Source organism: Sciurus vulgaris (assembly GCF_902686455.1).
Source record: "Sciurus vulgaris genome assembly, chromosome: 5".
Classification (NCBI taxonomy): domain Eukaryota; kingdom Metazoa; phylum Chordata; class Mammalia; order Rodentia; family Sciuridae; genus Sciurus; species Sciurus vulgaris.
In genome coordinates, this window is record NC_136465.1 from 169,305,381 (window position 1) to 169,332,283 (window position 26,903).

The window sequence follows — 26,903 nt, forward strand, 5'->3', positions numbered from 1 at the left end:
AATTCAGCCCTGGATTATTTATTTATTTTTTGAATTTTCCATCTTTTTTTTTTTTTTTTTTTTAACAAGGTTGACTGTGGATAACAGAAACCATGGAAAGGGAAACTGGAGACCACAGAAAAGAGGCAACCACTGTACCAGAAAAGGAAAAGAACTTTGCAGATTCTCTAGTCTGCTTATTTTTATAACAGTTGTATTGAGATATAATTCATATATCATAAATTTCACCCTTTTAAAGTAGAGAATTTAGTGGCTTTTAGTATATTCTCAGAATTGTGGGCCATCACTATTATCCAATTCCAAAACATTTTCACTACCCCCCTAAAAAAACCATACCCACCGGGAGTCATTCCCCATTCCCTCTCTAATCGGCTTTTTCCCCAATTTAATTACTTGGATATAATTTTGCAATTTCTATGTGTCATTTACTATTATTACTTTATAGATTAATCTGTCCGTGCTTTTCTAATGGCGTCCTTGAAATCACAAGAATGATCTAATTTTTTGCTAATGCACATCATAATGGATATATAACTATCAAAATAACGTTCCCTGAGCATGGTGGGCACACTTATAATCCAAGTGAGTTGGGAGGCTAAGGCAGGAGGATCGCAAGTTCAAGGCCAGCCTCAGCAACTTAGTGAGACTCTGTCTCAAAATATAAAGGACTGGGGGTGTTGCTCAGTAGTAGAGTGCCCTTGGGTTCAATCCCCAGTACCTCAAAAATAATCATCCTTAATGTTCATCTGTATGCCACCTAAAATCATGTATCACAACTTCAGGGAACAGTGATGTGTATGGTCTGCTAACTTAGCCTCATGAAGTTCACTGAGTCGCACAAGTTGACACAGCTGCTGGCAACAGAGCTGGAGTGGCAGCCCCGCCAGCCTTGCCTCCACCTGCCTTCCCATCTTGCCACCCAGTGCTTGCTTGAGCAATTAGGAGACTGATGAGGACAAGAGGAGGCAGGAGAGGCCTTGTGAAGGGAGGTGGCGTTCAGATTCGACCTTAATGGATGGGAGGACCGCGTCCTGCAGAGGTCCTGGAGAGAATTCCAGTCAAGGACCTGGGGGCTTTCCAGAGAAGGATGAAAGGCCCTTGGAGGCTCGGGAACCCCATACCCACTTTAACCAGCTGTTTTATGTATTGGGGTTCCATAGAAGGTTTTATTTGAAAAAGAGTTGTACTACTAAAGTGTTGAAAGCACAGGTTTTATTACTTTAGCAGTAAATCTGGATCGTACAGTACATTCAGTGGGAAGAAAAGGCTGGAACCCAAATTGCAGCAGGTCTTCAGCGACACTGAGCGTCTCTCCTCTGCTGTTCAGGAACAGGAGGGTGTGATCAAATCAGAGGTTTTCTCTGAGAACATCTTCTGTTTTAATTTACAAATGAAAAGACACCAGAACTGGGGAGGTTATAATAGTTTAGACCTGACAGAGATTTTAACTTAATTCAGCAGATTATTGCAAGCGAGCTCAGTGGCATGTGAATGAACAGGAGTTGCTGATGGGCCACCCTCCCACAGCCTCTCCCAACTCCCTGTGGCTGACTCTTACTGTCTGTGGGACAGCAGCCGTTATTGAGAGGACTTTAGAAGGTGTAGGCTGTGGTCCCTGCCCTCGAGGGACTTAGAATCCACCCAGAGACAGAGTCATAAAGTCTTAGCCATGGGCGCAGATCCTAAGTACTGTTGCTGGCTGCTGACTCGCACTGAGGCTGCTCAGCCAGCTTTGGTTCAGAGCACTTTATGTAGATCAGTTCTTCAATTCACACTGCAACCTGGGAAGCAGCATTATTGTGTCACGAAAGAAAAAAACAGAGACGTAGGTTGAGTTGCAGTTAGCCCCTAAGCGTTGAATCAGACTTGGATTTGAAGAGTGGCTTCAAGGTGCAAGCTCTTAACCTTCTGAAGAAATGTGCCCCAGAAAGTAGAGAGGGGAAGGAAGAGTCAGCAGTGGATGAGGCCTTGGCACTGGGCAGCTGTGGAATGGTGAGGATTTGGGCAGAGATATGGAAGCTGAGAGGAGGGCGGGTTTGGCTCTTCATGCTTGTTGACATTGAGCAGTGGCCATCAGGAGAGACCAGCAGGCTGCCAGAGCATGGTTCTGGAGATGAAGATGTTGGTAGTAGTAGTAATAACTTCTGATGTGTTTTGAGTACTTAGCAGCTACCAGCTACTACCCCAGGTACATCCCTTATCTCAACCCCTTGCTGTTAGCACTCCATTCTGCAGGCACAGCAACTTGCCCAGGTTCCAGAAGCCGCAAGTGTGGGGCCAGGATCTTGACCCAGGCAGGCCAAGTCCAGAGCCATTCTCTAAAAGACTCCACTGTGCTGCCTCTTGATGATTTCATGTCCTCACAGTGCTTCTGATTAAAGCAGACTGTGCAGGAACTGGGAAGTCATATTTGCAGCAAGCAGTCTTAACAGTTATATAAACAATAGGAATTAAACAAAGTGTTAAATTTTGAAATTAATCAAATGCACTTCTTTTTGAGAGTGAACAATTCAACCTAGAATAACATTACCAGCTATCAAAAGCCACATGTGGGGCTGGGATATAGCTCAGTGCTAAAGTGCTTGCCTCACAGGTATGAAGCCCTGGGTTCGCTCCCCAGTGCCACAGAAGGAAAGGCCAAAACAAAACGAAGAAACAACCTCCCCGCCCCGCCGCCCGCAAAAAAGAAAAAGCCACATATGTAGAGAAGCACATATATCCTCATGTAAATGGTACTGTGTCGGGTTATAGGTAATCACATTTGAGCTGTATTCATGGAGTTCATAACAGATAAGCTTTTGCATTTATGATCTCACAGACCTTCCCAGTTGCTCTCTGCAGTAGGTGAGGCATATTTCACCAGGGGAGAAGAAAGCCCAGCGACTTTCCCAGGACCATCGAAGATAAGATGGATTAGGAATATAGAAAGAAACCCTGAAAATGTGTAGTAAGAATTGTCCTTTTAAGCAACTTAGAGTGATTAAAGGAGAAACCTTCCATTTGTGCTGTAGTTCTCATATCATGACTAGAAGTGCCCAAATTTTAAAAGCCATGTGAGAAGTTAACCAGAAAACAGAGAGAGCATCGAGAGCGTGATTTGAGTTAGTGTCTTCTCCTTTCAGGGCATGGTGGCAGTGTCTGGCAGTTTGTCAGTGCTTCTGGATTCCATTATCTGTGCCCTTGGCCCCTTGGCATGTCTGACGACACAACTACCTGAATTGAATGGCTGCCCCAAACAAGTCTTGGTGAGTTTTCCTTGGATTTTTTAGGGCGAGGCCCCTGGAGATCAGAGCGGCCCTGCCTTAACGGGTGCTGTCAGGTAGACTGCCAGGGCATTCTGGTTCGCTGCACATGGCCGGTGGAATGTAATGCTGCATTATCAAACGCATGTCGTGCTCAGTAAAACTAGAAAACGTGCCATTTCCCTAAAGGGTACTTTGGAAAGAAGCAGTCTAGCCCTTGAGGTGCTGCGACTCCTGCACAGGCCATTCGCTCTTCTCCACACAGACAGTGCAGGCGCTTCACTGGGATTAGTGGGAGAAGTCATCAGGAAAGCCCACCACCAGTCCTTCTCACCCTGTGTTCCTTGACTTCACTCTCTCTATCGCATCTCTCTCCCCTGAACAAAGAGACATGTCTCAAGAAGCCACAGAGAGTGCTCTTCAGCTGAACCTTTCTTCCTTGTTTTGCAGTCAAACACACTAGACAACATTGCTTACATCATGCCTGGACTGTGACAGCAAGACCCTGGGACAGAAACCTTACCTACCCTTCGTGTATAGGTTTGTGTATATGTGAACTGTCCAGACCCCTTCACTGGCCTCTGGCTGTGGGTTTTACATTTTTATATCTATACATACATATATATGTATATCTGTATATATATAATGTACAATATATACATAGGACTGTAACTATTTAGCTTTTAATAATTTTATGAAATGGCAAAGGTTTAGCCAAGAGGAATCTTTGGCACAAAGTATGGGCTTGGGATCTTTATTCTCTTGTGGTGGATAAATCTGCCTTAAAAATCAGTGTAACTCGGGACTGGGGGCTTGTTCTGGGTGCCAAGTGCATCTCCTTGTGGATAGCTAAAATGTGATTTTTTTTTTTTTTTCCAAACTCAGTCGTACCTCCAGACCCATCACTGACCATTTGCCTTACCTGTCTAACAGTCAGAAATATAATAGGATAGATTATGGGAGGATGCCAGCTGACCTGAGGTACAGCCTTTCAGCCTGCAGTGACTGAGGTGGGAGTGATGAGGTCATTCCCACTGTAGCAGTTGGGATGGGGTAGGTGGACTGAGTAGGGGGGTTCATTCCAGTTCCTACTACACAAGTGTCCGTGTCTCAAACTTTATTGTAATCATTGGTACCATTGGCAGCCTCAGCGGAGGCCAAGGAGTTATGTGATTCCTGGCAGCAAAAATACTGTTAATGCTGCCAGTGCCACCAGTTGAACCTGCATGTATTCTCTCAGCTGACCCAGAGTCTGTGGTCTGCAAAGCCAAGAGCTGGTATCTTTCATTGGCAGCATTAGGTTGGCCACGAAGTCCTCACGAATTCTGCTGCTTAGTTGGTTGGTGGTAATGGAAGATAGACTTTGCCCAGCATGGTTCTTGGGTTCATCTTTACAGTTCCCCTGGTGGGCAGATACACAGTGTTCTGCATTCCACGTGTAAGTGAATTGCAAAGAAAGTACTCGATTCTCATGTAGGTTTATTTATGTGTGTGTGTGAATGTGTATTTTAATTATGTATATTTAACTCTTTAAAATTTCTTAGATTTTAATTTATCCTGTAAATTTCTGTATATATAATTTAATAACAAAAACCTTCCACCAGCAACAGCATGTGGAAAATTTAGATTTATCATTTCTCCCTCCCTTCCTCTGGGCTGTTCCAAAAACTCCAAATCATCTATATTTTAAGGTATTGTACCTCAAAAAGGAATCATTATGTTGGGATTCTAATTCTCTATAAAGAACTTCATGGCCTTCAATAATGTTGAGAAAATGAAATTTAAAAAAAAAAAAAGTTGCCATTCCTAGCTCCCCTTATTTCCAAAAACCCAGACCTTCCCAGTTGCAAAGAAGACAGTCAGATACTTCAAGGAGGGTTTTATAGTTGGTATGAGATTCGCTACCAAAGCCAAGCTCTGAGGCAGCTGTGCTCTCCTCCCTGGCCTAGTCAGAGCAGGACAGCACCACAGTTACCTCTGGGGACAGTGCGGCCAGCAGGCATCCTGTTCATTCCCCCCTTTCTCCACCAGTGTCGCATCACTGTGCTCCCCAGAGGCATCCGGCTGCCGAGGCCCTTTCTCAGCTTAGAACAGTTTTAAGATTTAATCCAGGAAACAGAGAAAGAAACAGGAATGTTTAGGAACTAAAATCAAGAGAAGCAGAAGTCTTAGATTGATTTCATGTGTCAGAACCTCGTCCCATGCCTCATCGTCCAGCGGAAGTTTCCTGTCCGACACAGGGTGTGGGAGCAGCAGGGAGACTCGGTAGTACAGCAGAGCTCGCTCCTGCCACTGTCGTTTGTGTACCTGAATGAAATCCCACTGAGGACCTGCTTTTTGTTTGTTTTCCTTTGAAACCCAGTCCTATTGTATTTGTATTTAAGATTTGTACACATTTGTATAATAATCTGTACCTTGTCGTATTTGGTACTATTAGAGGAAAAACTTTGGATTCAGGCCTTCTTGCAGTTTTTATATCATTGTTTCATTTTGTTTTTTAAATAAATTCTAGTGGTTTCATCCAAATCCCATTACAGTTGTATAAAGAGATAAAATTTTGTACTTATATTATTAAAAATCACATTTTTAATATTTGTAGTTCAGTCTCAGGTGTCTTTTCCCTAATTGTGCTAATCATAGTTGCTACAAAATCATAAAACTTCTTTCACACTCTACCCTATTATAATATTTAAAAAAAAAAAAAAAACGAATACAAGTCGTTTCTAATCTCAACCATTAACATACAAAACCACAGATAGCTGTGGCTCTGTTTATTGGCAATGAAACTATATTCTTTGGTGTCGACCTAATTCAAGAAAAGATCCATCAGTCTTGGGTAAGGGTCATATCTATATTCATTTGCTAAAGATGATACATTTCATGCTGTTTCACTACTGTCTGGTCTTAGTGATGTTGGCTAAGTCACTTAACTTTTATATAGGTTTCCAAAGTCTCATCTGTAAAACAGTAATTTCACTCCCTGTCTCCAACCCGAGCATGCAGCCAGCCAGCCTGATGTCAATGTTTAGTAATATTACAAACATTGAATAAATGGAAATTTGACTTTCAAGGTAACACACAAGGTATTAAAAGTCATAAGTAGGTCTTAGGGTGTAGCTCAGCACTTGCCTACCATATGCAAGGTGCTGGGTTCAGTCCCCAGCACCCGCACACACAAGGACATTTTAAAGGTGACATCTTATGGAGAAACAGCAAGAATGACTATCAGGCTGACTACACACTTCATCTCTCTTCACCTTCCCAAAAGCCTTTGAATAGTATTCCCCTTTACTGTCTTTGAGGAGAAGGATGCAGGAAAGTACCTTTCCTAAGTTCATATAGCTAGTAAATGGCAAAGTGAGAATGATACTGGTATAGCTGCCCCAAAACCTAGGCTCTTTCTACCCTTTACCTACTTTCAAACTCAAATCCTGCATATGATTCATCAAGATCCTGTTTCCTACGATCCTGATTGCAGGAACGCTGAGATCTTTTCCTTGTCCAGATGTCCAGCAGGCTCTCGCTTTTCTCATTCTGTTGGCTTCAGATGTTAGAGGCAGTGTATATTGAGTAGTCTCGAAGTACATGAAGGGTGTGGATTGCATTTATGCAGTATGTCAGTCTTACGGTGCTTGACATTTTTACCTTAGTGAAGCTTGGTATTAATGTAACACACACCTAGAGGAAAGATTAATTTAAATTGAAACAGATTTTTTTTGTGGGTTGGTGGTCGGTACTAGAGATTTAACCCTGAGGCACTTTACCACTAAACTACATCCTCAGCCGTTTTTGTTTTTTATTTTGAGACAGTCTCCCTAAGTTGTTTAGGACCTTGCTAAGTTGTAGGAACTGGCCTTAAATTTGTAATCTTCCTGCCTCAGACTTCCATGCTACTGGATTACAGACATGCCCCTGCGCTCGGCTGAAACAAGACTTTTTACTGGATGAATTTGTTCCTTATTAGTATACTTTTAAAAAACAATTTTGATCAGTTTAATAATATACTCAATTTTTACCATGTATATCCCTATCTGCTGTTTTGATAAAATTGATGTATTTCCATTTCTGTAGGAATAGCTATATGGAATGCATGGAGTTAATGTGATTCTGCTTCCTATTTGGGAATATTTGTTTTTTTTTTTTTCTGATTTTCTGTCATGAAGAATAAAGCTTAGGAGAACTTCAAGCAAATCACCATCGAATAGGGCTATATTAATGGAAGAACCCAAAAGTTCATGTTCAATATACTCCATCCAACCAAGCAGTATGCTTGAATGCAGAAAGACAGAAAGTAACTGACATGCAGTTAAGTGTACACACACCCTTTACAACCCAAAGACCACTACTGAAAGGCAGACTGGCCTATTCAGATTTTAATATGCTCTTCATGGGGTTAAACAGGAGTAGCCATCAAAATAGACACAGTATCCCAGTCGTCATGGAACATCTATCCTAATAGGGGGAAGGGCACTTGTTTACAAGTCTTAAGAACATTATTGAAACACTTCAAAAGTTTTATATTATACAGAAAAAATGTCCCATGGCAGCTCAAACAAGTGAATGCATAAATCACAGAAGTGACTGACATAGTCCTAATTTAGGTTTTCGGTCATCCAAAATTTGTGCAAAATCAATTCAGCATTTTGGATTTGAAAGTCACAAACGTCAGTATCAATAAATTCTAAAGCTCCCTGCAGTAGACCAAACTACCAATTGTATGTTTTGGAGTGGTCAGAAGAAAAGGTTAACAGCCAACAGTTCAGGTGTCTGGTGTGTAAGCATAACGGATACATGCACAGCAAGGAAAGCTGAAGAAGACAGTAGAATCACAGAGCTGGCAATGCCCTTGGGGATTCTTGAGGTCTACTGTTGTAACTCTCACAAACTCCCTGGTGTTTTAAGCAAAATTGGATCACTGCCTTTTTTTTTTGTCTTCAATTTTTCAAAGGAGCCTGTGACCTAAAAAAGTAAAATGAATTGGTTAAGAGACCTTGATCTAACTCCTGTATCCAGAGAAAATGAGCTTGTTGTTTGGATCACAGGGTAAATTAATGGTAGATATGAGTGCCACCTGCCCCATTCATGACTGCATCAGTGTTCACTAGCCCATCAGTCATAAGGGACAAATTCAAGTCCTTGCCGCCTAGTGGAAACAGGTGAAACGGATGCCCATTTGGAGCAGAGAAAACCCGACATCAAATAGGAGTAGTCTTATCGGGCAGGGGCAGGCAGAACCCCATTCTCAGGTTAGGTGTGTACTCTCAGCGAGGTCAGGACTAGAGATAGTGACATTCGCACTAGAGTTGGAGTTTACGCTTAAACTTCAGGTCATTCCCCGACCACAGACCAGTCTTCCAAAGATGTTGACACCTTTAGGCCACGCCCCTAAACGCCTGCTGAAAGCGCCGGGGGCGTGGCTTGGGAACCCGCGTCCCAGGCCCCGCCCCAGCCCTCCGACGTGCGTGACGTCCGCGACGCCGAGGGGCTGCAGCGAGGTTGTTGCCCTCAGACTCAGGGCACCCGCCTCGCCGTCAGCCCCGCCCCCGTCGGCACCTCCCCGCGGGCGGTCCGCCGCGTCACGTGACGGGTCGGCGGCGCTGGCGGTTGCTGTCAGCTGATTCCCGGGTTGGTCGCAGCGGCAGCCGCGGCGATGGACTTTCTCTTGGGGAACCCGTTCAGCTCTCCGGTGGGACAGCGCATCGGTGAGTCCCTGGAGCCCCGAACAGCCCCTCCCCCATGCTCCTCACTCGGCTTTGGTCCCCGAGGAGCCTCCAGGTCCCCAGTCTCGGCTCTGGGAGGCTAGGAGGGCAGTGAGTCTGGCGTGTCGTTGTCCCGCCCACTGCCCCGCCCACTCTTGATTGACAAGAACTCAGGCCACTAGGAAGCCGGGCTAGAGATGGATGCTTGCGAGTGCCAATAGGAAAGGAGAGAGGACGGGTCCAGCGGCCGCGGCTCAGCCAATGTGCGCGTGCTGGGGTCCCGAGCGGAGGGAGAAAGTTTTCAGGATTAAAGGGACAGAGTGGTTGAGCAGGAGTTGGTCGATGGGCTGCCTCCCCGGCGTGCTCTCCTGGGGGCTCCGCTGCCGGCCGCTTTCTGGCTCGCCATGCTGCCGGGACATGGATATCTTAGCGGGATCTGATGTCCCTTCTCCCTAGACCCAGGAGGCTAGGACTTGGCACCTGGGGCGACCTGACGGAGGGACTCCGAGACCTGTCGGCCGGTCTCGCAGACCCGGGGCGGGCTGCGGCACGGAGCGACCTCGCCTCCAGAGCCCTTCTCTGGCGCGATCTCGGAAACCACGGGTCGGCCTCCCTGGCCCCCAAGTGGCTGTGCAACAGGCACCTGCCGAAACGTGCCGTTCGCGGGAGCCCAGAGCTTCAGGCCCCGCCGCATGATGGTGTCTCCGCGCCCTGTCGACAGGACACAGAGTTCTGTGCCAGAGCCCCTGTGCTGAGGGCTCCTCGCCTGTCGTTAGGGGTAACAATCCCTTCTTGGACTTGTGCAGATTAAACTCGTTAATAACGTGAGAACAGAGAGCAGTGCCCAGCGCGCGGCCAGTGCTATGTAAAAGAAAGTCCCGGTACCTTTTATCGTTGTTACTGAGATACCACCAAGTGGGGATTGTGAATCCCTGGAAACCACCCGGCAGTAGGTCTCTAGGTACCCATTCCCGATCACACGCCAAACCGTCACTTCAGGGACAGTCTGGGTGTGGTCCTGTATTGTATGAAGCAACTCTAACGACCGAAGTTCTCTCATCTTCTTGATAACTTTTAAACTTAATCCGTATTGAGAAAGTGGCATCTTTTAAGTAACACCATCTTTCCATTCTTAATGTTTCACTGACTCAGCTGTGTTGTAATGGCCACAGGATTACGTAATGGCCACAGGAGTGAAATCAACTCAGGTCTACGGACTAGTGTGCCCTTTCAAGAGTAAAGCTTACAGGACTGGCATCCCTGAGGACATGGCTTCTAATGATACCAGTAGGACGAGAGTCACTTGACTCTCAAAGTTACCCAGCCACACACATGCCTTGGTGCTTGCCTGTCGCTCTGCTCCTGCTTTCCCTCTGAGCAGCTCTACTCATCCTTCAGGACATGTGGCGTCACCTCCTTCCTGAGGCCTTCCCTGACCCTTCAGGTCCAGCCACTGCTCCCTGCTCTCCCAGGCTCCTGCCTGCCAGACTCCCTTAAGCTGTGGCTGTCAGTGTGGAGCAGGCTAGTCCCCAATAGCGCCTGCACAGCGCAAGCAGACGTAGCCTCAGCGCTGGTCGCCGTCATCATTTGCTTTATTTCTGCCATCGTCACATAGATGCACTCACCGTGTCAGCTCCTGGAGAGCTTCCCAAGGGCAGCAGCCCATGGCCAAGAGAAGCCCAGATTCTTAGTAATAGGTAAGGCGGACGCCGCCCTCTTCCTTCCAGGTATTCCCTGAGGACAAGTCTTACTGTATATTTTATAGACAGACGTCACAAGTCTACCCAGGAATCCCATTTTTCATCTCTGGCTGTCAGCTCACCCTGGCACTTTGAGTCCAAATCCCAGCAGCTTGCTGTCATGGAGCTGCGGAGACGGAACACAGGCAGCCCCGGGGCCCGCCCTGGTAGTCTGGGTGCTGGATACTGGGCGTCAGGAGAGAAGAGTGCAGACCTGAGACAGCCCTGGAGCCGAGGGAGGTCAGAAATGCCCCAGTCCACTAACTGCTCCCCAGGGGACCCTCAGAAAGGAATCAGAACCGAGGGACCCTCAGGGGGCCCTTTGGGGAAGATGGACTGGAAGCCAGAGCGGCAGTCAAGCCACGTGATGGAGGCAGGAGAGCAGCTCCAGTTCGGGTCCTCCTGTGCCTCGCACCCTGTCCTTTGCCCTTCTCCTACCTGTGACCTGAAGGCACCACCACTGACCCTGTCCTTCCCAGAGGACTGGTGAGGAACAGGAGGTAGGCGAGGAAGGACGATGCTAGGAGAAGAAAGAAACTGACGATGTTGAGAGGAGAGAGCTGAGTGCACAAGGCCCAGTGACAGAGATCAGAGCCTGCGCCGCCAGCCCTCCAGGGTGCGCTGGGGGCGAGCGCCCCACCACCCTGGGGTTGTGAAAGCAGGGAGCCAAGGGCAGGGAGCTGCGCAGGGGACTCCTGCCCAACTCTCTGGGCAGACCTGACCAGGTCTGCACACTTTTTCCATAAAGGGCCCCCTAGTAAGCTCTTGTGACTGTGAGCTGTGTGGTCGCTGTTGCAGCTGCTCCACGTGGCGGTGATTGCATAAGAGCCCTACACAGCAGGTAAATCAGCGGGCCGGCTGTGCTCCAGTTAAGACTTCATTTATGACGCAGGAATACAAAGTTGGCGTAATTCTCACATCAGGAAATATTGTCCTTTGGCTTTTGTTTCGTCCATTTAAAATTGTAAAGACCGTCTGTAACTCTCAGAGGGTACAAAGATGCACCGAATTTGAACTCTGGATCCGAGCCCCGGCTGAGGCAGAAGAGTGGAAGGCTGTGTTCCTCAAATGGGATCAGAGCACCCATGCAGGTGCTAAGGCCCTGGGCCCTGAGTCTGAACCTGCACCTTTATCTGCAGTGTGCCCTGGGTGTCCTCTTAAAGCTTTTGTTTCCAACTCACAGATGCAGGAGCCAGATTGGAGCCCAGGTCTGTCTTGAGGCTGGCGGCAGAATGTCGGGACAGACTTAGTAGTAATACCCAAGGTGAACTTGACCCAGGGACCCTCACCAGCTCTGTTAATGGGGCAGGTTACTTAACCAATCTGTTCTTCAGTTTCTCATCTGTAAAATGAGACTAATAATGGCACCTGCCTGAGGGAATTGCCGTGTGCTGCCTCGCAGGGCCCTTGAGCTGGGACCTGCAAAGGTGGGTCTGCTGCCGTGGTGATGCTCGCTGCTGCTGCTGCTGCTGTCAACTCCTCAGCACAGCTGGAGTTAGTGGCAGAGCTGAAGTGCCAGTCCAGGGCCCTGACTCCAGTGTAGCCCTGTGTTGGTTTCTCTCTGGGTCTTTGTGTCCCTGGGAAGGAGCCACAGGCTAGTGGCAGCCGCATTCATGGACAGGTCAGGTTTCAGCCTGTGGGGTGGAGCTGATTCTCACTTGGGAATTAAGGCCTTTGCCTGATGGAACTGGTGAATAGGTTTTGTTCCTTCACTGAGCTCAGAGAAATAAGAATCCTAGGAAGGATTTCCGCTCTTCTGGTTTTAGAAAAAGCAAAAACAAAGCCCCTCAGTGTCTTCTAATTAGCTCGGGGCACCCCGTGAGAAGCAGGGGGTTGGGGCAGGTTAACGCTCCCCCTCCTCATCGAGAGGCCCAGCCAGCGCATCCTTTGTGTGCGACTGGCGATCCATCTGTGGACCTGCATGCCACCTGTTTTATGGTACCTCTTTGCTTTGATTGCCTCACCTATTTTAATTTGACCTGGTCCTGTGTGGTTATATCCCTGAAATCATGGCTTCCATGAGCCAGTTCATGTTTTTTCTATCCTACGTTTAAGTAAACATGTCAGTCTGTGTCTTTGTGTTTGCCCGTGAGCCAGCCTGCCGTGTTCCAGGGTGACATGTTTTGATGCCTTGGTCCTAGTAGCTCCACGTGGGGTCCAAGCTTGGCCTCTACCTCAGAGGAGCAGGGCTAGGTACAGTCCCTCCCCTTCCCATCTGTGTACCCAAGACAGGTGACAAAACCTCAGAGGGTCTTACACCTCACAGGACACAGGAAACCTGACCGTTGATAGAGCACTAAAAAGTGCTACTGTACAAGACCCCAGGGGGCAGCCAGGCTGTGCTCCTAAGGGCGAGGAGGGACCGGAGAGGGCCAGCAGGCCACGGGCTGAGACAGAACAGAGGGCAGACAGTGGTGTTCACTGCTCAACTTGAACTCATTTGGGTACAGTACAGCCACTGTCGTGGTCAACTTTATGTGTCAACCTGGCTAGGTCATGTACCCAAATATTTAGTGAAACATTCCAGATGCTTCTGGAAAGATATTTTTAGATGAGATTAACATTGAAATCAGTAGACTTTGAAGCAGCTCACCCTCCGTAATGAGGGTAAGCCTTGTCCAGTCACTTGAAGGCCTTAGTAGAAACAGGCTGACTCCCCAAACAAGAGGGGATTCTGCAGGCAGCTGCCCTTGCACTTGAACTGCGCCTGGCCCTGGTCTCCAACCTGCCAGCCTACCTGGCAAATTTTGGACCTGCCAAGTCATTACAATTACTTGAGCCAATACCCCCAGTCAATCAGTACCCCCCACCCCTGCAGAGAGACAGCAGAAGCCTAACACAAGCCCCTTCTCCTCCCTGCACCCAGGTGGCTGGTTGTGCCTCTTGCACTCGGGGGCAGCCCTCAGACCCGGCCTGCACAGCCTTCTCCCTCTTAGGTGCGTAGTTTTAGAAAACCCTCCTTTGTCTCACTGAAATTTTCTTCATTTGGGTCCTATAGTTAGTTACATCGAATTGAAAATTGTGGATTACAAAAGTAATACCCTCTGCAGGGTATTTTAGGGCTCTCTTGTGGTCCGTGGTTAAAGAATGACAGGGCAGAGGCAGCCAGAGTTTTGAGGAAGGACGGCTCACTGACGTAGGAAGCTGGTGGAACTTTCCAGGCTAGGTCTGGAAAGAACTCTTCATGTGGGAAATAGCCTTGAAGACAAGTTGCTGGCTGAAAAAAAAGAAGTCTGCCACTGTATGTGTTGACTTTTTTCCTGTAGTTTTAATTTCGTGTTTATTTATTTATTTACTTAGTGGTAGAGTTTGAACCCAGAGCCTTGTACATGCTAGGCAGGTGCTCTACTCCTGAGCTACAGGCCCAGCTGTGTGTAGAAAGTCTTTTTGGGGGAAGTACTTGAAATTTTCAAAAGCCCATTTGATATTTTTGTAGCAGATAACACTGATTTGGGTGCTTCCTTTGTGCTCATTGGACACAATGTGCTTAAAATGCATCCTCCTGTCTCACTACTCTGGAAGGTGAGTGACTAGTTACATATTCTGCACAAGGACTGAGACAGAGGCTGAGGCATTCACCCGGGGCCACATAACTAGTGGGTGCTCCGGCCAGGACTTGAGGTGGCATTGGTCTGGGTCCACGTCTCCTGCTGCTCACTCTTGCTCTCACTGCTACCCTCGGGATCGAAGGGCCTCTGGGCTTCCCTTGGTGGAAACGTGTCCATCCAGAGTGAGTCTGTTCGGTAACAGCTCCTTCTGCGTCCCTGTTCCCTTACGAATTTGTTCCATCCTGACAACCAGAAGCTTAACGGACAGCACAGTGGCCTGGGTCTCTTACCAGGAGAGAAACCTCCCCAGGAGCCACCTGAGGGGTAGGTGCCCCCTGCGTCCAGGGGCTGGAAGTAGCTGCAAGGGAGACTGGAAAAGCGGAATACTGAGAGCTAGCAGCATGTCTGTAAGGGTGACCAGCCCCCTGCAGCTAGTCTTTATGGGGGGTGGGGGGAGCTACTAAAAGTCCAATGTCCAGCAGAGGCAGGTGGGTCCCCATGCTGCCTTTCCTGGTGGCCAGCACAGCTAGCCTGTGTCCAAGGAGTCAGAAGGTCACATCACCTCAAAGTGGAGTGGTCCCAGTTCTGAGGGTATTAATTTGGAGGACAGATGAAGGAGGGACATGGAACTTTTAAAAATATTCCAAGGTCAGTCAGTTGAAAGGAAGACTAGAATTTCTACCCTGCGGCTACCAAGGAATCGACGAGTATCCTAAGGCATAAGAACTTGATCTAAATAAATTTTCTAAAGGCATATGGTGCTGGCGAGTCCCTCAGTCGCCTTCAGCCACTCGGCAAACAGGTACTACAGGTTTACCTGGGCCAGGTCCATCTGGTGTGGAGGGCTGGGCAACTGGTGAGGAGCCTGCAGCTCGATGGGACAGAGTCCTTCTGAGGAGTCCACTAAGCAGGACTGGCAGCTGTGCCTGAGCAGCAAGCTGCTGGCCACCGAGGGAGGAGCAGGAGGGGAAGGGCCTCCACCAGACCCCACCTCAAGCTGGCGAGGAGCCTGGGGGAGGGTGGGAAGCGGGGACACGCTCCTAGGACAGGACAGGTTTGAGGGGTCGCAGCCTGGCAGGAAGCAGAGCTGTGGGAAGAAGAAGGAGAAGGGCCAGGCCACCCCACACCTGCGCCTGGCCCCCACTTCAGGGAAGCTGTGTCACCTAGGTCCTTGCCAGAGTACCCACAGCTGGCATCCTGTGGGTGGACAGAGGATGTGATCAGGGCCACTTTCAGCAGCAAGTACCAGGAAAGCCCTGGAACAGAGGCTCAAGCCTCTGCCCTGTTCTCCTAGCAAGAAGTCTGAGGCTTCGGGGCTGGTGTGACCGCTCACCCATGCCCTTAAACGCCCAGTCCCTTCTTGCTGCGTCCCTGCGTGGTGGTTGGTGGAATGCAGCCGACAGTACAGGGGAGGCTGGGGTTTGGCCCCCACGTTGCATTGAGGCTCAGTCCCGCATTCCACACCCAGTGACCCTCCCCTCTGTGCCTCCTGGGAGTGGTGGGGAGCAGGGAGGAGCCCTTGGCTGCCCTGCCGCCAGCCAGTCCATCTCGGCAGCTGGCTGATCTCTCAGGCAGGGCTCGGTGAGTGCTGGTCCTCACGTCATTGTTTGCAGTGTTGTCAGGGCGGGTGAGGAGGGACCCAGTCAGGGGAGGAGGCCAGCCCTGGAGAGCTGACACAGACGGGTGGGGTGGGTGTGGTGGCCCGTTCCTCTTCTGCACCCTGGCCTCCCACTGACTCAGCACCTGCCCCCTCGGCCCTGGCTTCACCTCCTGCATATGTAGGGCATATAACTGAGGGTGAGGCCACTTCGGTTTTGTCCCCCGTGTCGTCTTGGGTCCTAACACAGTTCAAGAGGCACACGACGTGGTGGTGAGGTGTGTGGACTTGAGACCCAGGTCTCTCGGGGCTCAAACCTCTGCAGCTCACGCACTGTGGCTGCGGACAGGTTGCCAGCTCCCTGTGCCCCAGCTCGGCGTCCGTCCCTGGTGCGCTGAGCGCCTGTGTGTGAGCTGGTGCCCGCCTGCAGGAAGGGGGCATGCCGGGCAGAGTCCAAGGCGAGGAGCAGGCCCCAGGAGGTGGGCAGCAGCCCCTGAGGAGCCCAGGTCTGAGGGTCACAGTCAGGTTCAAGCAGAGAACGCTGGTCAGCTGATGTTCGAGAAGAGCTTGGAGGTGGTGGTCCCGCCAGGCGGGTCATGAGCCCTGTCCAGAGCCACCCTGTGGGGAGGGGCCCGGCGACGGCTGGAGTGGTCAGGCTGCAGGGAAGGCCCGCAGCACCACAGAGACAGGAGAGCCGGCTCCTGGGGCCCGCGGGCTGGCCGTCTTGCCCAGGATTCCGGGCACTGCTCAGGAGGAGCAGACCAGGACGGGGTGCCCAGCAACTGCCTGGAGCAAAGCCAGGTGTGACTTGGCCGTGGTGGCACTCGCTCCTCCTCTGGGCCCACGTCACAGCCGTACCTGCCCTGCCCGCCAGTGCCCTCAGCACCGAGGTAGGCCGCTCCACCCCGATTTGACACGGGCAGAGTCAGGCTGGAGGGTCAGACCTTTGCCCACGAGGCACAGGCCTCTGCTCCGTCTGATCTCCGTGAGGGGAGGCGATGTCACCCTCACGCTAGGCAGAACCCCCAGAGCCCTCTGAGCGGGAGAGTCTGCAGCAGGCCCACCGCAGAGAGGGCAGGCTGCCAGACAGGCGCCCAGACCTGAAACCACAGGACGCCGGGTCTGGCTCCCCCATCAGGAGCTGGGGGACAAGGCCCACCTGCTGCTCGTCTGTCCTTGAAGCGTGGCCAGCAGGTCAGGGTCAGGGTCAGGAGTCAGTGTTTTTATTGCCCCTTCTTAAAATAGCTGGGTCACTGTCACAGTTAAAAACAAAACATGACAGATAGCCTCAGATTCCCGTGGTCAGAATTCCGCCCTGACCGGACACGCCTGCTTGGCGGGAGCCAAAGTAGTCCGCACGTGGGCCCTGCTGCCCACGTCTGGGCCCGGACCTGAGCAAGCCAGCCAGCGGTGGCCTGGGCAGCCAGTCTCCACCTGGACTGGTCAGGTATCAGGTGCTCTGGTGTCACCTGGGCCTCATCCTTCTTTTCCTTTTCCCACTTCCTCTGTGTGCCACAGTCCTGCACCTGGCCTCTCAAAATCTCCATCATTGAGGGGCGGCGAGGTGCGGCCTGTGGGGCGGGTGCGCGCACGAGCGGGCACGTGGGGCCCTTTTGTCCCCGGCGTCCCGGGCACCCCGCGCCAGCCCCCACCCCTGCCCCGGCCCCACGGAGGTGGCCGAGGAGGACACTTAAACCCAGAGAAATGAGGTGATCAATTCAAGGTTCTACATTGTCGGGGATGGAATCCAGACCTTCTGATTTCCTTACTGCTGGGTTGCCCTAACCCTATAGAATGTAAGTCCTGTGCTGCCGGGGACCATCTTGCCACCCCAAGGAGAACATTGTCCAAGAGCGAAGGCAACGTAGATGACGGCTGAGCTGTGAGATGGAGAAAACTGGAGACCAGATGGTGTCTTGAGTACCTGGACCTAACCACGCATTAAATTGGTGTAACCCTGAACATTTCCTTTGCATGGACCCAGACTTTCCCTTTTGTCCCCCTTATAAAAGTTTGATTTGATGAAGGAGAGGTTGATGCTGTTAAATAAAGATTGCTTTATTATTGGACCTGAAAAGAAAAAAAAAAAAATCTCCATCATTATCTTTCTTTTTTTTTTTTTTTCTTCTCCATACTGGGGATTAAACTGAGGGGCTCTTAGCCACTGAGCCACATCTCCAGCCCTTTTTTATATTTTATTTAGAGACAGGGTCTCGCTGAGTTGCTTAGGGCCTTGCTAAATTGCTGAGGCTGGCTTTGACTTTGAACTCACGATCCTCCTGCCTCAGCCTCCCTAGCTGCTGGGATTGCACCCAGCTGAAATGTCTGTCTTCTTAATGGCTCCGCCCCCTGGGAGAGCTTCAGACTGGCGCTCCAGGCCTTCAGCTCCCACCTGCCGCCCAGTGTGATTCCCCTTGTCTGTAGGTGCCCAGCTGCCGCTTCGCAGCCACTCTTTCCAAAGTGCCTCCATCACATCCAGAACCTCAGTGCTCTGTCCCCAGGACAAGAGTGCTCATCACTTTCAGGGTGTGCTGGGGGTCCCAAGAGGCTCCAGCTGGGGGGCCGCTGGGAAGCAGAGGTCAAGAGAGAGCGAGTGCCTGGCAATGCAGAGCCCCCAACCCAGCGAGAGGGCAGCGAGCTCAGGGTGGGCGCCCCTCCCCCAGGAGGCTGACACTACACGCAGCTTCGCTGGTCAGGTGAGGGTGGTGACGTGCACCCGCAGAGCGAGGGTCCAACCTCGTTCTTCCTGTGAACAGCCGGCGGCGGTGCGGCAGGGTCGCTCTGGAGATGGACCATCACTGCGGAAGGGCCTGTAGGCCAGGCTGAGGACTGGGAGCCTTGCAAGGTCGCAGGTCCCGAGAAACGGGGGCACTTTCCAGTTTCAGTTCCCTCTGGGCAGCGTGGGGATGGGTGGGGCCAAGCCGGCAGGAAGCAGGGAGAGGCAGGTGGGCTGCTTGGGGACAGTGGGAAAGGAATGGTGTGACAGAAGGGGACTGGGAACTGGAATTGGCAGGATTCATAAGCCTGGAGTCAGGAGTGACTCCAAGACTTCTGGCCCATGGGACAGAGGGTCGCGGGGACATGGCCTGTGGGACACACGTCCTCTCTGCCTGCGCTCCCTGGCAGGCCTCCCGGTGGCCTCCCAGTTTTGGTCAGCTTTTTCGCTGCCGTGATGAAAGGGCCTGACCAGAACAACTTTAGGGGAAAAACGTATTTGGGGCTCACAGTTCCAGGGGTCTCAGCCCACAGACCGCAGGCTCCGTTCCTCGGGACTCGAGGTAAGGCAGGAGCTCATGGCGGAAGAGGGCGGCAGAGGGAAGCAGCTCACATGGTGATCAGGAGGCTGAGAGACAGGTCTCCACTCACCAGATACAAACACTTACCCAAGGCCATGGCCAGTGCCCACCTCCTCCAGCCACAGCCCCCTCCAGTCACCATTCAGCTGATTCCAGGGATTGACTCACGATTAGACTGAGTTTCTCCTCAGTCTTCATGGTCTCCCAGGTGCGCTCCTGGGGACACCTCACCTCCAAACCCTGATGACCCCCAGCACGGCCTGCACATGACAGCCACTCCCTTACCCTGGGAGCAGGCACCAGGGTTTGGGAAGTGTCGGAGTCACGTCTGAGTGTTCACTGCCCCCCCGAAGCAGGCAGGACCCTCTGCTCAAAGGGACACTTGCTCAGCTCCCTCGGCTTCTCCCCATGTGGCTCTCGGGGTGAGAGTCCTCAAGGTGGCACATAAAGCCACCGCAGTAAGCAGTCGTGGGAGGCACGAGTCCGGCTGTCAGCCCTTTCAAAGGGAGCCCTCCGTCTCCCTGCCCCTGGCCACAGTCCAGGAGTAGCGCTAACGCCCTCCCACCTCCGCCACCTGACCATGTCCTGGGCCACCAGCATCTGTCTGGCTGCAGGACCCAGGGGTGGCACTGAGGTCAGGTCAGTTTAAAACCCAGAGTCTGGGAAGGCACAGTTTGAGAGCAGGAGTGTCCCCGGCCCAGCATGGGCATGTCCTGAAAGACCGGCCTGCCAGCCACAGAGGTGCCCTCCCGGCCCGCAACAGGCCTGGTGGAAAACGTGCTGAGGCCGGTCTCGGGCCGCAGGGCAGGGCCTTCGTGCACCCTGCCACCACCGTATCCCAGTGCAGTTAGCCCAGTCGGGAGCACAAACAGTGGCTCGAAAGGGACAGCCTGCATCACCTGTCGGTAATGCAGCCTTCGCTTCCTACATAAAGAAGGTCCCTGGGAGATGACAGAGGAAGCTGGTTTCAGTGGGTCCCTCTAGGAGGTGAGGGGCTGGGGCAGGGACAGAGATTTACTCTCCTTTTAACTGACTTGGAACTGTTTACATTTTGGACCTCGTGAATGGTTACCAATCCAAAGATAAAATAAAGCAGTCCTGGCCCTGTTACCCTGTCAAAGACGAACAACCCGAGACCAGGCCCATCTAGATTGCTGACCCTGCTCCATTTGGTAGACTCCAGGCCCAGGTTTCCTCTCTTCCATCAAAGGACAGGGGTGCCCCTGGCCTTAGATGGCCACTATAAGTATCAAGTGACAACCAGCTAACGTGTCAAACTGGCCCATCTTGGGTGCCAGAGAAGTGCCATCCTCTTGTCCTCTCCCATGTCTTCCCACCTTGTGCCTCCTCCCCGCTTACCCACTCAGGCCCTCGCACCCCTCTGACTGTGTCTTCTTCTCCCCAGAGAAGGCTACAGATGGCTCCCTGCAGAGCGAGGACTGGGCCCTCAACATGGAGATCTGCGACATCATCAATGAGACCGAGGAGGGGTAAGGACCCATGGGGGGTGCAGCCTGTGGACCCGCCACAGAACCGCCCACACCCGCGTTGACCCTCACCTGCATCCTGCCCTCTAGCTGATGGCCTGGGTGTGGGAGGGGCTTCAGAGTTCCTCTGAACCCCCCTAGGCAAGAATGTGACCTTTAAACACTTCTGGACCATGATCCAGGCCAAACCCTTTCCCCAGGGGATGAGAGGCAGAGGTGTAAAGCAGCGTCCAGCAGCTGCCACCCTGCACTGCCTCCACTGCACGTACACAGCAGCTCCCGGGACAAGGCCAGCTGGAGACGCCCAGCAAGGAGGTGGCCTGCCGCCTCTCTGCATCCCGAGAGCTGGGCCGTGTGTCGGGGCCAGCGGCCCCACTGAGCAGGAACACACCTGGGCCCCTGTTCGCTCCCCTGAGACTTGGACAGGGCAGGTGCAGGGCATGGAGAGGCAGGTCCTGCGGCCATGACGTGGGGTGCTGGGGACTCAGCTTCTCACCTCTGACTAGTGTTTGTCGGCCAGCTGTGTGACGTGACCTTGGACAGGCCATTACCTCTTCAGGTCTTTGTCCTCTGTGGCACAGCTATTAAATCCTTCTAGTAGTAGTCCCTAAAGGGAGCAGAGGGGGGATGCCAGGGTCACTGTCCTCAGGAAAAACCAGTAGGGACAGTGGGGGAGGGGTGTGGTGGCCACAGCCAGTGGGAAGTGCAGCCAGATGAGGCCAGCGTTCAGCAAATCAGGGCCAGCAGCTGGAGCAGCTCTCATGTCCCTCTCCAGTCTTCACGGGGTGACCCAGTGAGCCCTCAGCCAGTGTAGAGAGCTCCTCTCAGCTGGGTGGTGCTCTGCATGGAGAGAGGAGGGAGGCTGTGGGTGTCCAGGCCCAGAGTCGAGGCCCTGTTGGGAGAGGCAGAGGCTGCCAGGGCCTTCCAGCGTCCCCTCAACCATGCTCCAGGGCTTGATGCTCACGTCACATCTGGACTTGTCAAAATGAGGTGGGTGAGAATGGTGGGCAGGTGGCAGGCCACCAGGAGAGAAGCGGGCAGAAAGCCTCATGGAGCCTCTAGAAGGGCTGGAGCTCTGTGGGTGTCGTGCTGGAGGTGCCTGGGAGTCCTTGGAGACAGCACGCTCCACCTTCCGGATGATGCAGACAGGAGCTGAGTCCTTCCGGCGTGTGGCCATTTGAGCCCCTGAATGTCCCGGCACCACACGAGCCACCGGGCCGGCAGTGAGCAAGGCAGCGGCCCCTGGCCTGCGTTTGTTGTCATCTCAGTGTCCTCACCACACAGTCTCCCCATCAGATTGTGGCCTCAGTGACGTGCACCTGGCTCCGCAGGGCGCTGGACACCAGGGTGCACAGCCTGTGCCCGGAGCTGTGTCCCTTCCTCCGGGCTGCCCTGCAAGAAGTGGAAACAGGTCCCTCTGGAGCCCTAGAGTGGCCCACAGGACAGCAGCCGTGCCGCCTGCCTTCCAGCACTGTGAACAGTACCCAGATGCTCAGCTCACGGAGAGAAGCTGGGGTCTCCAGGCTGGGCGAGAAGGCAGCCAGGGAACCCAGTCCCCTTCCGGGCAGCCCAGTGACCTAAAGACCTCCGCTAGGCCACCTCTCAGCTTCTGTAGCTTCCAGTAGCACCACCCTGGGGACCAAGCCTTAATACCTGGGCCTTTACGGGACATTCCACATTCCAAGTTTAGCAGTGGCCACACAAGGGCCCAGGAAGGCGGGCAGCCAGCCCAGGTTCCAATGCGTGGAACTGCTATCCCCAGCTGTGCCAGGCCCTCCCTCCCTGCCCTGTCCTCTCCACTGGCCCTGATCCAGCTCCACCCCACACCTGATCTGCCCTGGAGGCCTTGCCCACGCCTTCACTCCTGCCCAGCATCCATGCCAGGCTCCCAGGCTCCTCGGTGTAGCCCTTGATGGGTCAGCACTACTGGCAGGTCCTTGCTTGGTCAGACTTGAAGGACAGATGGACAGATAGAGCACCGGCCAGGCGGGGCATGAGAGCACAGCTGCAGGGCTTGCACGCGTGCAGAGCCAGGGCTGTGCCGCAGTGCTGCCAGGCGAGGCCTGAGGTCCGCCTTCGGACAGGCGCTCACACCTCTCCCCAGAGGGATTCCCAGCAAGAGGCCTGGGCCACCCGAGGGGAAGCCCTGCTGGGCAGCCCGTCTGCTGGGCAGGCTTCAGAGGACTGCATACAGTGCTTGACCAGGGCCTGGACACTCGTGGACACAGCTCAGGCACAGGGAGGAGGGAATTCCGAGGCCGTGCCAGCATTCCAGGGCCTCCTGGCACAGCCTCTGCCAGGAAAGGGGCCTGCCTGAGCCTCTCTTCCTTATTCCTTCTGCTCAGCCCCAAAGATGCCTTCCGCGCAGTAAAAAAGAGAATCGTGGGGAACAAGAACTTCCACGAGGTGATGCTGGCTCTCACGGTGAGTGCCCGTCTGTCCATCTGTCCACCCCTCCATCAGGCACGGGGCAGGACCAGTCTGCTTCAGGCCACCTCCCCTCAGGCCCAGTGGAATGTCACCCTTGGGCTCCTCTTCAGAGGGCAGAGTGATGGCAGTGTGGGAGCAGAGGCCTCCTCCCCGGAGCCACGGCACGGAGCCTGGGCCAGAGAACCGCAGGCGCTTAGGAAGCCCAGGCCCAGGGAGGAGGTACAGCAGGAAAGCAGGTGCTGCCTGGCACTTGTCACCATGAAAAATGAGCTCAGAACAGTGCCAGGCGCTGAGAACAGGTTTGCCACCATCCTGAGGCCATCCAGGCCCAGGATGGGCAGGCATAGGTGGGCATCCTGCTTCAGGGTGGTTTGGCTGGTGGGGAGGAGCGTGCTGTGTCCCATCTTCCCAGCAAGTGGCTCTATACCCAGGAGGGTCTGGCTAAACGGACAAGCAAGGGCAACCCCCAGGGGAGGGAGGGGGCTAAGCGCTGGTCCTGGACCAGCGTCCCCAGGGTGGTGGGAGCTCAGGTTCTGGTTTCTCCCTGGAGAGCCGCCTCCGCTCTAGACTGGTCGGCTAAGGTACGGCCGCAGGATCGGGGACACTGACCCGGGGAGGAGGTGCTATAGCAACCCCTGCGCTTCCCCGCCCCCAGGAGACAGCCCGAGTGCTGGCGTTGCCCCCGGTGTTCCCCTCCCACGTGGGACGCAGGACCAGCCTGGGCGGGAGAGTGGGACTTCCCTTCCTCTAACCGGGAGCTCCCGGGCCCCTCTCGCCCTCCAGGTCTTGGAAACCTGTGTAAAGAACTGCGGGCACCGCTTCCACGTGCTGGTGGCCAGCCAGGACTTTGTAGAGAGTGTGCTGGTGAGGACCATCTTGCCCAGGAACAACCCGCCCACCGTCGTGCACGACAAGGTGCTGAGCCTCATCCAGGTGAGTCCTGGCCAGGGAGAGGAGGCCAGGGCTTTCCTTCCCAGAGCCCCGCCCGCCTGGGCTGCCCCAGGCCCTGCTGCCCTCGGAGAGCTTGGTCATCGGCAATGGTGTGGAACATGGGCGGCGAGGCAGGTCACTGTCCTTCACTGGCTGCAGGTGGTCATGGAGGACCAGCAAGTCAGGGGAAGGCTTTCTGTTCCCTTTTGGGTGCCAGGTGGGGCGGCTCACAGGGAAGAAGGTGAGCAGTAGTTACCGGCCATGTCCCCTTGTCCCCTCTCAGTCCTGGGCTGACGCGTTCCGCAGCTCCCCGGATTTGACAGGTGTCGTTGCCGTCTACGAGGACCTGCGGAGAAAGGGCCTGGAGTTCCCCATGACCGACCTGGACATGCTGTCGCCCATCCACACGCCCCAAAGGGTGAGGAGGACCCCGACTTGGAAACCATGGGCAGGGCGGGTGTTACCCAGGGTCCTGCAGCTCCTGCTGTGGACTGACCTGGGTGGCCTGCTCCACCGTCTTCTCCCCAGACCGTGTTCAATTCAGAGACATCAGGACAGAATTCCCTGGGCTCCAACAGCAGTCAGCGAGGGGACCTGAGCCAGCACAGCACCCCTCTGCCCACCCCAGCCCTGCTGCCCGGCGATGCGCCCATCACACCAACCCCGGAGCAGGTAGGCAGACAAGCCCCAGCAGAGCCGGCAGATGCGGGGGCAGAGCCCCCATCGGTATGGAAATCACTGTGGTGTTACAGTTCCTGCTTTAGAGGTAAAGTCCAGAGAGCCATCACTCGCCCGGAGGCCCACAGCTCAGGAGGCAGTTCAGGCCTATCTGACCCCTGGCTCTTCCCAAACCATGCTGTCCCTGGAGCCCTCGGGCAGCACCAGAGAAGAAATGCGCAGCAGGCGGCCCTCAGCCAGAGGGCCCCTTTATCTGGGTGGTAACATGCGTACTGCAGGTCTCGTCCCAGCTGAGGCTCTGACCAGAACACCTGCACAAGAACCGAAACGGCCGCGCACGGTGCCGTCCTGCTTCAGTGTCCTCCCACCGGGCTCTGAGTGGAGCGTGGGTTCTAGGGCGGTTCTCCCAGGCCACGTCCATGCGGCGTCCTCCCTCTGAAGCTGGTCTGCGGCGGCTTGCCCGCTAGCTGGGAGCTCTGCAGGCTGAGGCCGTGCGGGGTGTAGCTGCTCCTGTCAGATGGGTTCCCATCTGCACAGTGGGGTGCCAGCTCTGGGAAGTTTAGACTCCGCTGAGCGGAGGCCTCTGCTTTGTTATCTCTTGGCAAGTGATGAAACCACCCCGAGTATAGATGTTACCAGAAAAGTTTTGCCAACTGGACAAAATAATTGAAGCCACATAAAAAATGGTAAAACCACCCTATGATACACAAAAATTATCTACCTTACTTGAGATTTCAGCCAGCTTGCCTAAAGTCTAGCAGCTGCATGGATTAAGACTGATTACCTCTAAGTACCAGAAGGTTCTCGCTAAGCAACACTGGAGTTTTTGTTGAGTTTCAGTCTGCTTTTGTCCCCTGGAACATGTTAAGACGGTCAGGAGCGTGGCAGGTGACGCCCTCCCCCACTCCCTTGTGGTTAGGTCCCTCTGGGTGGGATGCCTCGAGTTCCCCACCCACTCACCATGGCGCTGGTTAAAAGGCCAGTGGCCAGGCATGTTGTGGGCTTCGGTGCTCGTGAACCAGCGTGGATATGCAGAGGGTCTCTGGGCTCAGTTTCTCATGGTGAAAGCTGGGCCGTGGATGCCATCCACCTGTGGCCGAGGCCCAGTTAGCAGCCTGTGCGCTAGGCAGTCATGCAGTGGCCCGTAAACGGCATAAACGGCAGCAGCTCACAGTCATCCTGATTTGCATAGTGGCGTTCTCATTCTGAAATCACCCGTAACTGGTCACACTATTGAGAGTACGTCAGCATCTCTTTCTCAAAACGTCGTCCTCTGGCTGCCACACCACAGCTGCCCCGAGAGGAAAGGGTTCTGCAGCCAGGTCTTGGGCATCAGCGTGCGCAGCAGCGTGGGGAGCAAAGTGCCCGGGTCCCGCCTCACGGCTCATCCGTTTGTGGCTCCTGTGAAACTTCCTGACGCCGTCCCTGAGCCCAAGCCCTTGGCTCCCTTTGGTCATTGAGACAACTGCCAAAGCCGAGTTTAAGCTCAAGGTGGTGGCAGGGCTGGGACACTAAAGCAGACCAAGGTCAAGAAGGAATCCAGTGGGGATAGTCCCTGTCCTCCTAGGGGAGAGAGGGACACAAAGCCGGCTCTCCCAGGAGAGAGAGGGCCTGCAGCCACTGCTCCCCAGGGGAGCCTCGGCCCCGGGGCCTCGTTAGCTCCACCCTGGACCCAGGGGACGCTGGCGTGCTCCAGCCGCACAGCGGGCGCTGCCTTCCCCTCAGCCTGTCGCCTTTCAGCCTCTGCCTGCCAGGCCTGGCTCCCGGGTTTGGAGATGGCAATGGTTAGTAGCACCCCTGTAAGTGGCCTGTGGGGGTCGGGGACAAGCCCATCACAGGCCTCTGAGGCCGGGCTGCATCTCGGGAGCCAGGAGCGAGGCTGCCTGGAGAGGGTGCTGCCAGGCAGCAGGGGCCCCAGACGCTGCTCGCCTCACTCAGCCGTGGGTTTCAGATCGGGAAGCTGCGCAGCGAGCTGGAGATGGTGAGTGGGAACGTGCGGGTGATGTCGGAGATGCTGACGGAGCTGGTGCCCACCCAGGCGGAGCCTGCGGACCTGGAGCTGCTACAGGTGAGCCCAGGGCCCTGCCCAGGTGCCCCGTGCTCCTTCACCCACTCACATGCCTTCCCAGTCCACGAGTCACCTTCGTGACTCGCTGGGAACTTCCAGGTCACAGCAGGGCATGTGACGGCCAGGGGCTCTGGACTCCTGAGACTGGAACTCAGACCTCAGCTCTGTCTCCTCTGGTTTGACCCGAGT

General features: G+C 53.7%; 2 protein-coding genes across 7 annotated transcripts in view; both read left to right on the plus strand.

Annotated features, from left to right (window-relative positions):
* The window catches only part of HMGXB4 (HMG-box containing 4), a 39,168-nt gene extending 33,328 nt beyond the window's left edge, over positions 1-5,840 (plus strand). For all 5 annotated transcript variants that reach the window (XM_079142232.1, XM_079142233.1, XM_079142234.1 and 2 more), the window contains 2 exons: positions 3,123-3,245; positions 3,693-5,840. In XM_079142232.1, coding sequence (XP_078998358.1) covers positions 3,123-3,245; positions 3,693-3,737 — 168 coding nt within the window. In that variant the 3' untranslated portion in view covers positions 3,738-5,840. The remainder of the gene's footprint in view (positions 1-3,122; positions 3,246-3,692) is intronic.
* Positions 5,841-8,789: 2,949 nt separating this feature from the next.
* TOM1 (target of myb1 membrane trafficking protein) overlaps positions 8,790-26,903 on the plus strand; it is a 30,097-nt gene continuing 11,983 nt past the window's right edge. Inside the window, exons 1-7 of one of the 2 annotated variants that reach the window (XM_079140152.1) lie at positions 8,790-8,944; positions 20,527-20,611; positions 22,954-23,032; positions 23,822-23,971; positions 24,252-24,386; positions 24,497-24,640; positions 26,598-26,714. In XM_079140152.1, coding sequence (XP_078996278.1) covers positions 8,893-8,944; positions 20,527-20,611; positions 22,954-23,032; positions 23,822-23,971; positions 24,252-24,386; positions 24,497-24,640; positions 26,598-26,714 — 762 coding nt within the window. In that variant the 5' untranslated portion in view covers positions 8,790-8,892. Of the gene's footprint in view, positions 8,945-20,526; positions 20,612-22,953; positions 23,033-23,821; positions 23,972-24,251; positions 24,387-24,496; positions 24,641-26,597; positions 26,715-26,903 lie in introns of those variants that run through there. The other variant, XM_079140153.1, reaches the window with a different exon arrangement.